This window comes from Ochlerotatus camptorhynchus, unplaced genomic scaffold, assembly GCF_037179485.1.
Source record: "Ochlerotatus camptorhynchus isolate MF236.1 unplaced genomic scaffold, CSIRO-AGI_Acam_v1.1 ptg000556l, whole genome shotgun sequence".
Taxonomy (NCBI): Eukaryota; Metazoa; Arthropoda; class Insecta; order Diptera; family Culicidae; genus Ochlerotatus; species Ochlerotatus camptorhynchus.
This window is the reverse complement of record NW_027041039.1, coordinates 1,001,195-1,014,757: the sequence shown is the minus strand read 5'-3', so window position 1 is coordinate 1,014,757 and position 13,563 is coordinate 1,001,195. Positions and strand designations below refer to the sequence as shown.

The following is a 13,563-nucleotide window of genomic DNA, read 5'->3' as shown; positions in this document are numbered from 1 at the left end:
AGAGAAAAGAAAAAAAAATTCACCACAAGAACAAGGATCGAAGCCAGGATACAGAATTATAAGGATCCAAACAGAAAATAATCCAAATAAGAGGAACCGCAAAACCAATGTTGGGGAAAAATTAAATCCCCATGCGAGCGGCGAACAACAACAACTACAACAACAATAAAATAAAATTTGTTCAAGTGAACCTTCACCATGCGAAGGGAGCAACTGCCCTACTTTGTAGATGGTTCACAGAGAGAAAACTGGACATTGCCCTTATCCAGGAGCCATGGAAAAATAAAAGTAGGATATTAGAAGTTCCTACAACATCTTGTAAGTTAATTTACGATGAAGGGCAATTAGCTCCAAGAGCTGCAATTTCAGTAATTGGAAGAGCATGAGCATGAGCATGATTGACCGCTCACGGTTGCTACTCTGTTATTGCCAGATCAGCTGTACTTACACAGAGAACCAATAGACGATGCTTGGGACTAGCAATCATCCTCAATGTGTAAAAACTGGTGATCTCTAACTAGACAATACCAGCGCCGGCCCCGCCCGCACGCAGGTCAAGAAAGGAATGGGTAGGAATGTGTTGACGCGCCACTCGCTTTGATGGAAGCCAAGAAATCCTCTGCACTTCCACGAGGGATCACTGGGATGTTGGATAAGAGGGTATGATTTGCTGCAGGGTTCGTTTTGGCAAACGATAAGCTGAATTGACGTCCTAACGATAGGGAGGGGTTACTGTATAGATAAAAAAGGAATGATCTCACTCAAATAACCGTGTGGAGCTACACCAACAGCAACCGGCCTGCTCGTAGACTTTCTTCGACCCATCACAGGTATCTCCTTAAAACACAGACGTCAAAATTCCGGAGCCATCTCGTCTATATATAATTAATAATTTATAAGAAAGTTTGAACATACTGAGAGGTAAGCACATATCATCAGTAAGAGACGTGTGTGTGAGAAAATTTCCGAAAAAATCTAAGGGCACCGGTGGGATTCGAACCCACAATTCCCATTCAGTACATGGGTGGATTGCCAATTATACAACGGTGGATCTATGGTCTACATGCAAAGTCGCTAAACCGTAAATCAAAGTAAAAGTAATTGATGATATTCATCACTAGAGCCCGGTGGTCGGAGGTGAGGCCGCTAAACCGTAAATCAAATATAATTAATAAAATTTAAGAAAATACAAACAACCTCGATTTTAGTCACTTAATTTCTCTAAACTCAAGCTTTATATGAATATTTTAGTTGCAATGGTATGATTGAACTCAACTTTGCCTATTTAATGAATCCACAATTTAAGTAAAGAATCAATTTGCTAAATAATCGAGGTTGTTTGTGCATACAACAAGTATCAATGAATAATTCTTGAAATAGCAAAACTCTGCAAAGGTAAAACAATTTAAATACATTGGCCTAATGTATGATGATATTCAATTTATTCTCTGGGTAATCCAAATTCTGAAAACCATAGATCATATTATATTATATTAAAATGAAATGTAAATAACAATGATTTGTTATTTGATACACCTTCTGGTCCTTCAGGAGATGCAGGATAACTATTTTCTGTAAATGAAAATTATAGTTATACTGATATGATGATGAAGTAATGAAATTGGGTTGTTAGCGGAATGCTTAAATAAAACAGCAAAAAAAAGGTTATCTTCCATTTAATTCCAATTAATTAATTTTGGTATCCATGATAGATACGTATTTCGACTACAATGTGCGGTCTTCATCAGTGTCATTCCCACTAAAGAACTTATCAAAATCTTACCCCCTTAAATACTCATCCCCTAGGTATAAAAGTCAAGATCACAGGTATAAAAATGAAACTACAATGTGTTGAATCGGAACCTACCTAACTAATAAAAACCAAAGATTATAAGAAAATACTACTGGTCAGCTCATACAAACTTTTAGAGATCCTAGGAAAACAGATTGGGAGTTATATATTTCAGAGCTTGTGGCAGGAAAAGACACGATAGAAATAAGCCCAAACACTAGTGAAGGATTTGAGAATAGTTCTAAACAACTTTCAAGTTTGATACATGCCGTTTATGAGAGCAGCATCGAAAAGGAAAATTCTACAAACAGGGATGTACCTTGATGGAACAACAGGCTACATACATTTCGTAAAAAGACCCGGAAGCTTTTCAACAGGGCTTAACGAACACAACAGTGGAAAAACATAAGGAATCCCTCACCGCTTATAATGAGGAAATACGGAGATCAAAGAGAATACACAGGAGGCATACATGTGAGTACATTGAAAATACTCCAGCAACCTAGAGCACGTTAGAGTTGATGATGAGAACGCAAATTCCATGATCTATTATTAATTCAATCGAAGACCATAACGCAACGACAACAGCAATTGGTATCGATGAAACCAGGACAAATATTCATGAAATATTGAATGAAACGTCTGAGTTAGACAGAACAAGAGGTGCTGCTTTACTAACAGAAAAGTTGAATGGGCGATTGACTCCTTTAAACCTTTCAAGTCAACAGGTAGGAATGGATTTTTTGCTGTACTAGTAAAGATGGGAAATGCGGTTTTAACGCCTATTCTAACGAAGTTATTTCAAGCAAGCTTAATATTAAGTTATATACCGGCAGTGTGGTGACAAGTGCGGGTTATTTTAATTCCCAAGGCTAATAAAAAGGATAAAACTTCACCAAAATTCTTCAGGCCAATAAGCTTCGCGTCTACAATAGAAGAAACAATAGATGAACACATAAAATCATCATATCTAGTTAGAAATCCTCTGAGCAAATATCAGTTTTCATACCAGGAAGGTAATTCATCAGTAACAGCACTCCATACGGTTGTTTCAAAACTAGAAAAAGATCTTTTGAAGCCAAAGAAATTTCACTTGCTGCATTTCTTGACATTGAAGGTGCATTCGATAATTCATCTCACGATTCAATGACTACAGCTATGATGAAACGTGGTTTCGATCAACGCATTGTAAATTGGATCAATATTATCAAAAAGAGAAATATCAGCAAACCTTGGAAGCTCACTCATCAGTGTAAGAGCAAGCAAAGGATGCCCACAAGGAGGCGTGTTATCATCTATATTGTGGTCTTCTCAAAAATTTAATAGGCTTCGAAATAATTTGCTTCTTAGATTATAAAGTCATAATTGTACGTGGAAAATATGATTGAATTATCACTAACAGAATGCAAATTGCCTTAAATCTTGTCGTATCGTGGTGTGATAGGGAAGGATTGAGCATAAATCCTTCTAAAACTACTATTGTGCCATTTACGCGAAGGAAGACATTTCCATTAGACAAAATAAGATTGAAGGCCCACTTTTGGAACTTTCTAATGCTGTAAAATATCTTGGAGCAATCCTTGATAGTGAACTTAATTGGAACATGCATCTAGAACAGACAATAAATAAAGCTACTAATGCTCTATGGATATGTAAAAGAAAATTCGGTAAACAGTGGGGACTGAAACCGAAAATCATCCATTGGATTTGCTCCGAAATTATGAAACCCAGGATTACTTATGGTGCATTGGTCTGGTGGCCAAACACAAAAGAGAGTGTTGCTCAGAGAAAGTTAGAAACTTCAAAGTTTAGCAACTCTCTCAAGAAAAGGTTAAATAAGAAGTACACGATCGAAGGCATCGGATGCTTTGCTTGATATGCTCCATTGCATCAATTTGTAGAATTAGAAGCCGAAAAGTGTGCTCTAAGGATTACAAGGTCAGTGAAACTCTTAGAAGGAGATCTTAGCATTCTAAAAGCTGTTAGTATCAACTCTCTAGTAAAGAACATCGACTTTTTCAAGTATTTGATCCTGGGCGTAATTCATGGTCCGGTTCTTCGTCCAGGATCGATTGTTTTTTATATGGCTATTTTAGATGGTTCAAGATTGAACAACCAAGTGGGAGCAGGAGTAACTGGCCCAGGGTTAGACAAATCGGTTCCTATGGGTAGATGACCAACTGTGTTCCTAGCTAAAATCCAAGCAATTTTAGTGTGTTCTATTATATGTGTGCGTAGAAACTATAAGAGTTCAAATATATGCATAATGTCCAACAGTCAAGCTGCACTAAATGCTTTAAAGTCGGTGACATGTACATCAAAACTTGTCTGGGAGTGTGTTCAATCACTTCAAAAAATGTCTTGTCATAATCAAGTCAACTTATATTGGGTTCCTGGTCATTGCGGGATTGACGGAAATGAAAGAGCTGATGCACTGATGCTGATGAAGACTCGGATCTTTTCATAAGTTCATAGGGCCAGAGCCCTTTTGTAACTTATCGCCTGCATCTCTATGAATGGAGCTAAAAGCGTGGGAATCTTCAAAAGTGGAGGAAAACTGGAAGAACACTTCAATTGCTGAGTGTTCACTCGGCTGTCGACAAAAGCAGGCCACTCTCGATGTGTGCCACGCGATCGTCTGTTTTCTTGACAGCAACCATTGTGTGGTCCTCCTCATTGTTCTTCATCAGCAGTTCTTTCGGTCGATGCGTCGTCGACTTTGGAAAGCAACCGTTTCGTGATGAGTGTGTGAGTGCTGACCACGTTTTGCGTCCATTGCTGCAATGGACGCGTTCTGACCCTCGTTGGCGTACAACAATTTGCCACACAATGAAACTACTGGAAGCGGCTCCAGTTCTGATGGAGGAGGCTTTTTGGATAGCGGAAGATAAAGTGTTTATTGTGTTGTACCTTTTGACTATAGTTTTAAGATGTATTGTATTTATAGTAACCAAGAATCCTCGGCTCTGTAAAGTTAATTCGGTTGAGCCTTATCAAATAAATTAATAAACAAAAAAAAAAACTTCAATTGCTAGGCAGTCGAAGCGATTCATCAATCCAAACATTCCTGTGATCCACAAAATCCTGCAACTTTCTAACAAAGATCTTAGCATATATGCAGGTCTTATAACAAGTCATTGTCCAAGCCGTTATCACTTCAAGGTGATGTATGTCGCTTCTATGGCATAGAAAAGGAAGACTCGGAACATTTGCCATGACACTGTCCGGCAATTTTCAATAAAAGACGTAAGTTCTCCGACAAGGAGCTGATAGAAACCTTTGACATTTGGATAACAACTCCCAGTACGGCAGTGCACTTTATTCGAAGTGTAATGCCGTGCTGAGATAATGCTTTTAGTCAAACAATGGCGATCCTACACACTTAATCTAGCTCGCTAAAATCTCCAACAGCCGACTACCTCGGTATTTAATTTTGCTGATATCTCTGCAAAATATCTGTTTGTTAGCTAATATCTCAGCAAAATGTTATTTGTTAGCTGAATTTCAGCAATTGTTCTACTGAATCTCAGCTAAATAAATTGCAGAACTACTCGGCTGTTGGAATCTCGGCGAAAAAAAAATTAACTGTGTAATAATTGATATAGCTAAAAAACGGGGAATATATCACACTAGATCAGAAAAATGGTCGCAGTGATGAAAATTCCCGACAAGGAATGAAAAAAGCTTGTAAAATACTATTTTTGAAAACGCTTGAATGTTTCGAGATTCTATCTTAAATCCATAAATCATCATATCATCTCTCGTTTATAAATGCTACTAAATACACTTCGTGACTACTCCTTGTTCGATAATGATCAAATTACTGTTGATTGCTGTGGCAATACTTGCTGACCAGGTAACTAACGAATCATCTAAGGATTAATTTTTGCGTGCTTTGACTAATGGTCTTCCTGCTTAGATTGTAACTGCTTCTTCCATCGATGAACCATCTGCAGCCAATCCCTTAATAAGCATTCTTCGTATTGGATTCAAAATTCATGACACTATTGAAGGCACCCGTGAGAGTGTCCTCAATGCTTAATGGGAAATTGCAAACTATTTACAGCACGGTTAAAAAGCACGCAACGGCATTTGGAGAAACTGGGGAAGGAAATCACGAAAACAGCAGCTATGATTAGCAATCAGGATACTGGAACGGCCATAACAGCTCAGGATTATCTGGCGAGCATTCAGAGTACCATTAAGTCGCTGGTTGCTAAATTCTTGTCTAAGGTGTAATTGGCTGCCTCAGACACAGCTCGTAAAACGTCTGAACCACTTGAACCGAAGAAGTGATAGTTTTAGAATGTACGTTTTGATTTTTGAAGCAAGCTTGATTGTAGCATCGTCACGTAGTTTGCAGATTTCAAGTGCAATATTGCATTTCAATTAAATACTGCATTTCCTGGTTTCAATTAAAATTTCAGCAAACATCTCGGTAAAACATTCAATTGCCGTGAGATCGGCAAAGCAAAATTTACCACACTGTCAAATTTTGCGAAAGCTTCGTGTGTGATCTCGGTAGCTTTTTAAATATTTTTTTTATTTGTTTGCTTAATTATGATCGAGATTGTAAAGAGAAATAAAAGAAGTTGTGTACAATTTTACAACACTGTTTTTTTTATTTTATACAAGTATGTGGTTCCACGAAGAAAAACACGCTTCAAATAATCATCAATCTAGCCATAAATCCTAGTCGCGGCAAAAAACTCATATAACGGGATTTTTCTGAATTGCGACGCACTGCTGTTGACCATTGGCTGAAAAACGCTCTCTTTTTCAACCATAGTGGTCGACTTCATTCTGACAGTTATTTTACGTATTCTCGGCAAAACGAAAGTTTGGAATGTGTCCGTCTGCGTTTTGACAGATATTTTAAGTATTTTTGGCAAAGTAAAATGGGAATGCCGTATAGTTCGTTAAATTATTTTGCTGTTTTTAGCAGTTTGAGATTTCTCCAATTAGAATTAGATCAATTAAATGATTATTATTTTCCGAAATTGGGCTAAAACCAGATCCAAATATCGGTAAACTATCATATGTTCATATGTTTAAGTGTGTATTTCATTAAGGTCTTTTTTGATTTGGCGTCACTTTAAAAAAGCTGTAACTTTGTAGCGAAATATGATTGAGACCTGAAATTTCCTCACTTTTCCTAACTTTAGGAAACAAACATTTTGCTGTCAAAAGAAGCTTTCAGCGACTACTCCACAAGTCCACACCGCTACAAAACAAAATGACACATTGTGGATTAGGGTCTAAAAAGACCCAGCCTGCACTCGCGACCAAAAATCAATTTTTGAACCGATTCTTAATCTATTGCCCTCACAAAAAAGATAAAAGTACCTAGAATGGCACCCTGCCCGAGATTTATCGAATTTGGCCATTTGTGATACCTGGCACCGGTTTCGATAGGGCACAAATGTACACTTCCAAAACCTCATGTATTGGTACCATCCAACGGCTCAAAATTTATGATTTTCAGCCAGAAGTAAAAAAAAAAACATCATGCCAAGGTGAATCTGGCCCCATCCGGATACCTGGAACCAGTTCCGGTAAGGCTCAAAAAGGACACTTCCAAAACCTCATGTCAGCCATTCCATAGCAAAACGATATAGTGGTTCTCAGAATTTCGTAAAAATTCGTAGTTTTGTTTCTTTTTGTAAAATACCATTTACACGTTAGGGTGGTCCAAAATATAGATTTTTTCCAAAAATGATTTTTTTTTTAAATCTCTACTTTTGAATTACTGGACCGATTTCAAAGATGAAAGTATTGAAAGATAATTAAAAATAATTTTGAGGAAAAATATAATAATATTAAAAAATTGATTTTGATTAAAAAAACATTGATTGTATTTGTTTTTTATGGGTTTCTTGGTTTGTAGATAGAGGCCGCAATAGGTTTTTATATTTTTCCTTGAAAATAGAGGGTTTTTTTTACACATTATATCAGAAATATATGTGTTTTTTTTTGTCGTTTTTTAGATATATTTTTTTGAAGTTATCAAGTTTTGGGATTTCGCTCAATACTCCTATGCGTCTAGACTACCATGCGTCGTGACCATGTTACAGTCGCTCTAAATCGATGGAGACGCAGACTTTATTTTTGCTCTACAACTTCGTCTCAGACGTCGCTTCGATCAGAAGTGACATTTTTGTGCTACAGGTTATTGAAAAATGTCAAAGACGGCCATATTGAAAGAAAAAAAAAACCTGATCATAAATGGCCGAATTTTGCAAAAATGTGAACGATTGCACCTAATTATGCAAATCGAAAAGACCGAGTCAATTTTTTGCTTTTTGTCCTGAAACTGTTCACATGCTGTATGATGAACGCTTAACAACTTTAACTAATCATGATTTTATTTCTTTATGCGTAAAGTTAACCATTTAGTTAGAGATACATAACGTCAATTATCAGTATTAAAGTGGACTAATTTAACCGATGAATGAGAGAATGAAAGTATAGAGTTGATAGTTCCGTTAGAGTACGGCAGTGTGAAAATTGTATAGTAGAAAGCGAGCAATGGATAATTTTGACGAAGTTAGCGATGAAGACTACACATTGTAGTCAAAACACGTATCTGTCATGTATGCCAAAAATTGGGTGGAATTTAATAGAAGATACACTTTCTGGCTGTTTTATTTAAGCATTCCGCTAGCAGTCCAATTTTATTATTTCATTATGATGACTACCAAGCCTTTGCGGATTTTCTTTTTTAAAGAGTTTTATAGATTTTTCTCCTTTAGGCACTGATGAAGTCTGCATGTAGTAGACGAAATACGCGTATTTGTCAAAAGATAAGCAATTATAACGGAATTAAAAGGAAATAAATCAACGCACTCAAAAAGCTCTTCTAGAATCTTTGGTTATTAGTTAGGTAGGTTCCGATTCTTCACTACAATCGTTTTTATACCTGTGATCTTGACATTTTTCCCTATGGGATAAGTCCTTAAAATATCAACTTTTAGAAGATATTACTCCACAACCAAATAAGCTATTCGTGATCTTAGATCGTCAATTTGAAGGTTTTTTAATTTAAATTCTCATAGGTGCACCCACATTTTGTTTTTATTATAGTAACTACAGTAAACAGGCTGACTACCGGCAGGCATCCAAATTGTCAAAAAAAAAAAATATTTCCTTATATTATAGGCTCATATTTTCACCACACTTTGGAAAACTCTTCTACTTTATGTATTTTCAAGGGCAAATGATTTGGACAAATAGTTTTTGACATATAACCAGACGAGTGAGTTGGAGTTTCAAACTTTTCTGGTGGAAAATCAATGGTATTTTTTTTTCTTGAATTCCTTCACGCCGATGGCACAATCATATTTTTATGTTATTTTCACATGTTCTGGGCAGGATTCTCATTATATAAAATCATAACTAGCTCATTTATTCTGTTCATAATTTAATTGCGGTCCTACAAGTGAAAATTACGTTCCTATGGATACACCCAAAACGTTGTGATGAAATCAGATAGATTAGCAGGTATATAAAATTTCAATTGTGGATGAAAGCTGCTACATGAATTATACCTTTATTTGAGTAATTAATTAATTTTTTTGCATCCAATCTCACGAGCAAGAATATTTTTTTTTATTATAGTTATAAAGAAAAATAAACGTTGAACCCTTATTTTTCATTTTTGAAAACACATTCCCCTTTAATTAACTTAACTGTCATGTTCTTCTTCATGTAAAAAATAACATAAAAATATGATTGTGCCATCGGTGTAAAGGAAATAAAAAAATAAAAAAAATAGCATTGATTTTCCACCAGAAAAACTTAAAACTCACACTCATTCATCTGGTCTTATCTCAAAAACTATTTGTCCAAATCATTTGCCCTTGAAACTACATCAAGAAGAAGAGTTTTCCAAAGTGTGGTGAAAATTTGAGCCCAAAATATTAAGAAATAAAAAATCCCATCCATGGTGAAAATAGGCCTTTTTTTGACAAATTGGATACTTGCCGGTAATCAGCTTGTTTACTGTAGTTACTATAATAAAAAACAAAATGTGGGTACACCTATAAGAATCTACATTAAAAAAACAAGTTCATCTCGGGGATTCAATAAAGAAAGGTCCACAATCTCTAGAATACATTCCAGAGTATTAAAATTATTTTTTTCAAGATCTACATTTTAAGGCCTAGATGCATGCCAAATTGTCTATGTCCTTGATCTTACCATCTCGAAAAATATTCCGCGTTAGAGAATAATGAGATTTTTTTCTATTATTGCGATCTAGAAAAGTTGCCTAGGTCCCAGAGTTATGAAAATTGGTTAATATTTGAGGTTTTACAGAAGTTTGTGCATCCGAAATCTTTAAAATTGTTTATCCTTAAACTGTCAAAATTTGTCTTATTCCGAGATTCTTACGTTTCACTAGTTGACGATTTAAATCTAAAAACAACTTAATGAATTGTTCGTTTTCAAAAACTCGAGATAGAGAAATGAGTGAAGAGCAAAGAAATGGAGGTTAGAATTGGATTATGCTCTTTCTTATTTGATAGAAAATTCATGTGACCGTAAAACTGTATTATTTTAAAGAAGCATGATCAATGCTTTAACAAGATTGACGGAAAACATATCAAGGAAAAAAAAAAGATCAATGCTCATGGGTTGTGAGTAGTGATACACCGAATAAAGGGTGTATTCGATAAAAATGGCACACCGAAAATCTTCTGTAACTTTTAACATACGGTTATGAGTAAAAATCCTGAAAATTTGAGTAAATCTTATTCAAAGTGTATTGTTTACATCTGTCAAGTTTCATAGAAAGGGAGTGGGAAGGGAGTGGTCGTAAAAGTGGTCAAATGGCCAGATATTTGGTGCAACAGTTCAAGAACATGTCAATTAGAGATATCCCTGAAAAGTCCTAGGTGTCGGTTTTGTGCAGAAAACCATGAAGCGTGCTGGTTTTTTTTAATACTTTATTATATAAATGTTTAGTGAAGTGTGCTGGGTTACATGTTTACAAGGTGTAAAAAGCCCCAAACCGGAATGAAAAGCAAAACATCACTGCGAAAACCCGCGCCTGAAAACTTTACACGAAGTTGCTCACCAAATCGTGTTGCATCGTGATGGATGACGAAACTTACGTCAAGGCTGACTTCCGTTAACTTCCTGGGCAAGAATATTTCGTTACCAATCGTTCCAGATCTGGCTGGTGATTTTCGGATGTGGAGAAATAAGCGGTCCTTTCATCACTTCCGAAACAATCAACGGTGCGATTTACACGGAAGAGTGTCTTAAGAAGCGTCTCTTGCCATTCATAAGGAAGTACAGAGGATCAACTCTGTTTTGGCCTGATCAGCATCCTGTCACTACGCTCGAAACGTGTTGGAGTGGTAGGTACGGATCCAACGGAGTAAATTGAATAAAACAAATTTTGTAAGTCATAACTCATTAGGGATTGTTCATTAACTACGTAGACGGTTTTTTTTAAGGATTATTGACCCCCCCCCCCCTTTCGTAGACAGTTGTTCATACAAATTTCTTAAAATTTGTACGGGCCGTGGATAATTGTCAACCCCCCCCCTCTAAGCTGTCTACGTAGTTTATGAACAGCCCCTTAGATGTTTTTATTTCCCTGAAAATTTCAAGCAAATCCGATAATCGGTTTAATTTTTGTGAGCAAATATGTGTGGGCCATTTTTATCTAATACATCCTGTAGTGCTATTCAGCCAGGCAATTGACGTTTATACCGAAATGCTATCCGATATTTTGCCATTCTTCCATTCTTTTGATACTGCAAAGCTTGATATAGAGCTTGATATTCGACCTAAGTATTCTGCCGAATATTCGGTGCATCACTAGTTATGAGTTTATAAAATTTCTCGAAGGGGGTCGCAGTCAACGAAAGATTGGAATCATATCTTTTTGATCAATAAATGTCACTATTGGTCACTTTTTAATTGTTTAAAGTTACTATTTGGTCGCTATTTATGTTTTAAATTCACTATTTAGTCACTATTTTGATTATTTTAGTCACTAAAGTCACTACTATTGTATCACATACGTACTACTAGCCCTGCGCTGATAATGATGACTCAGGTTGCTGCTGTTTTTTGGTCGTTTTAACGGTTAAAATATAAAAACTGAGAACTAAAAAATCTTCCTGTGACATCATATTCAATTTGATGTTCTGCTAACGCAATGAAACAAAACGTCAAACAACATATTTTTGAAAAGCAATTGTACAGCCAAATGAAAACAAAATTTGATGTCAAATTTGTCAATCGCGTGAACTGAAATCAAATTATGATTTCAGTTTGATGTTTATATCAAAATTTGATTTCTGTTGCTGTCATTTTTATGCTGGACCATGCTCGGGAACATACGCTTTCGCTTTCATCGGTAACTATCTCCGTATCGAAGGCAGTAAATCCAAATATGAATAAGTATAAGAAAACTAAGTAACTAACCAAATATGAACCTCAGAATTATCTCCTATAGCGGTGGTATTTGTATTGCCCTCCTATACTGTGCGATCGATTCACAGTATCAGCACTGTGTTGTGCATTTTCTCGATCGCCGTCGCCGCCGGTGCGAGCTCTCTGGGTAAATAGAATTCCAGCCTTCGTCGTACACACCGGGCCCGCTCGTTGCCGCTTTGCTACGCGGAGCTTACAATTCAAATTGATCGCTGAGGTGAGACGCGTTGGTGCACCTTTGTGTTGGTAGCGTATATAAAATCTACAAGACGCTATTGGATCGGATTAGTCAAGGTTCTGATTTCGGACGGTACGAAACGGTGTGATTTCCGATTCTAGTGACAGTAATTTTTTCAAGATGACAAAGTTGATGTTTACGATTCTGGCTGTATGCCTTGTTCAGGTAAATCAAATTGCTTCCGAACGTGACTTCAGGGATAATTGATATCCATTATTAATTTGTTGGCGTCCGTTGGACAGGTTTCACTGGCACGTGTTGTTCGAGATGCTCCAGAACCACTGGCAGAGAATTCGTTCTTGAAAACGCTTACCGCAGTTCAGGAGAAAGCCCATGAAGCATTGACTGGGCTTAATCAAAGTGTGTTGAAATCACTGGGATTTCAATCGAACGATGAAGTAGTGGAAACAATCCAGAAGAACACCAACAAGTATGTCGAACAGCTGAAGACCGTTCAAACGAACATCCAAGAGGAACTGAAGAAGCACCCGAACCCTCTCGATCCTGTCATTACGTCGTTGACCGAAAAGATTGCCGAAACTAGAAAGTCGCTCAGCGAGCAAAACCCGGAACTGGTGCAAAAGGCCCAGGAATATCAGGAATCCGTGCAGACCCGTATCCAATCGCTGTTGACCGAAGCTCAAAAAACCGGCGAACAACTGAAGGAAACTAGCCGAGGTGCCACGGAACAGCTGCAATCCGCTCTGAAGCAGTTGTACGATGTTACTTTCGACACATTGAAGAAAACCGCTACGGAGTTGGAGCCAAACAAGACAGCCCAATCGTAAAAATGGTGAATTTTTAGCGTGCTAGTGTTCTTTATTTTTAATAGAAAAATGTGAGTATCATAACTGACAATAAATGACTCGATTCGTGTACCAGTAGTTTTGAGTTTGGCTTGCTTCATTTTCCTCCCTTATCATTAGCATCGTCGATGCTATCGTGCAAGTGGCAAAGGGTTAGTAAATTGGATATGATGCGTACAAATGAATGACTTAGCTAATGGGTGGTATTGATGGACGTTTCGTGCTTAGACTGTTCACATCACGTAAGATGGTATTGTTACTTGCAATTGAAAGATCGA

At 36.8% G+C, this 13,563-nt stretch overlaps 1 protein-coding gene across 1 annotated transcript; it reads left to right on the top strand.

Annotated features, from left to right (window-relative positions):
• The first annotated feature begins 12,386 nt into the window (after nt 1–12,386).
• LOC135713446 (uncharacterized) lies at nt 12,387–13,363 on the top strand. Its single transcript, XM_065236562.1, has 2 exons — nt 12,387–12,644; nt 12,722–13,363. Exons 1-2 carry the CDS (start codon nt 12,600–12,602, stop codon nt 13,265–13,267), a joined length of 591 nt encoding a protein of 196 aa, XP_065092634.1. The 5' UTR covers nt 12,387–12,599; the 3' UTR covers nt 13,268–13,363.
• The last annotated feature ends 200 nt before the right edge of the window (nt 13,364–13,563 follow it).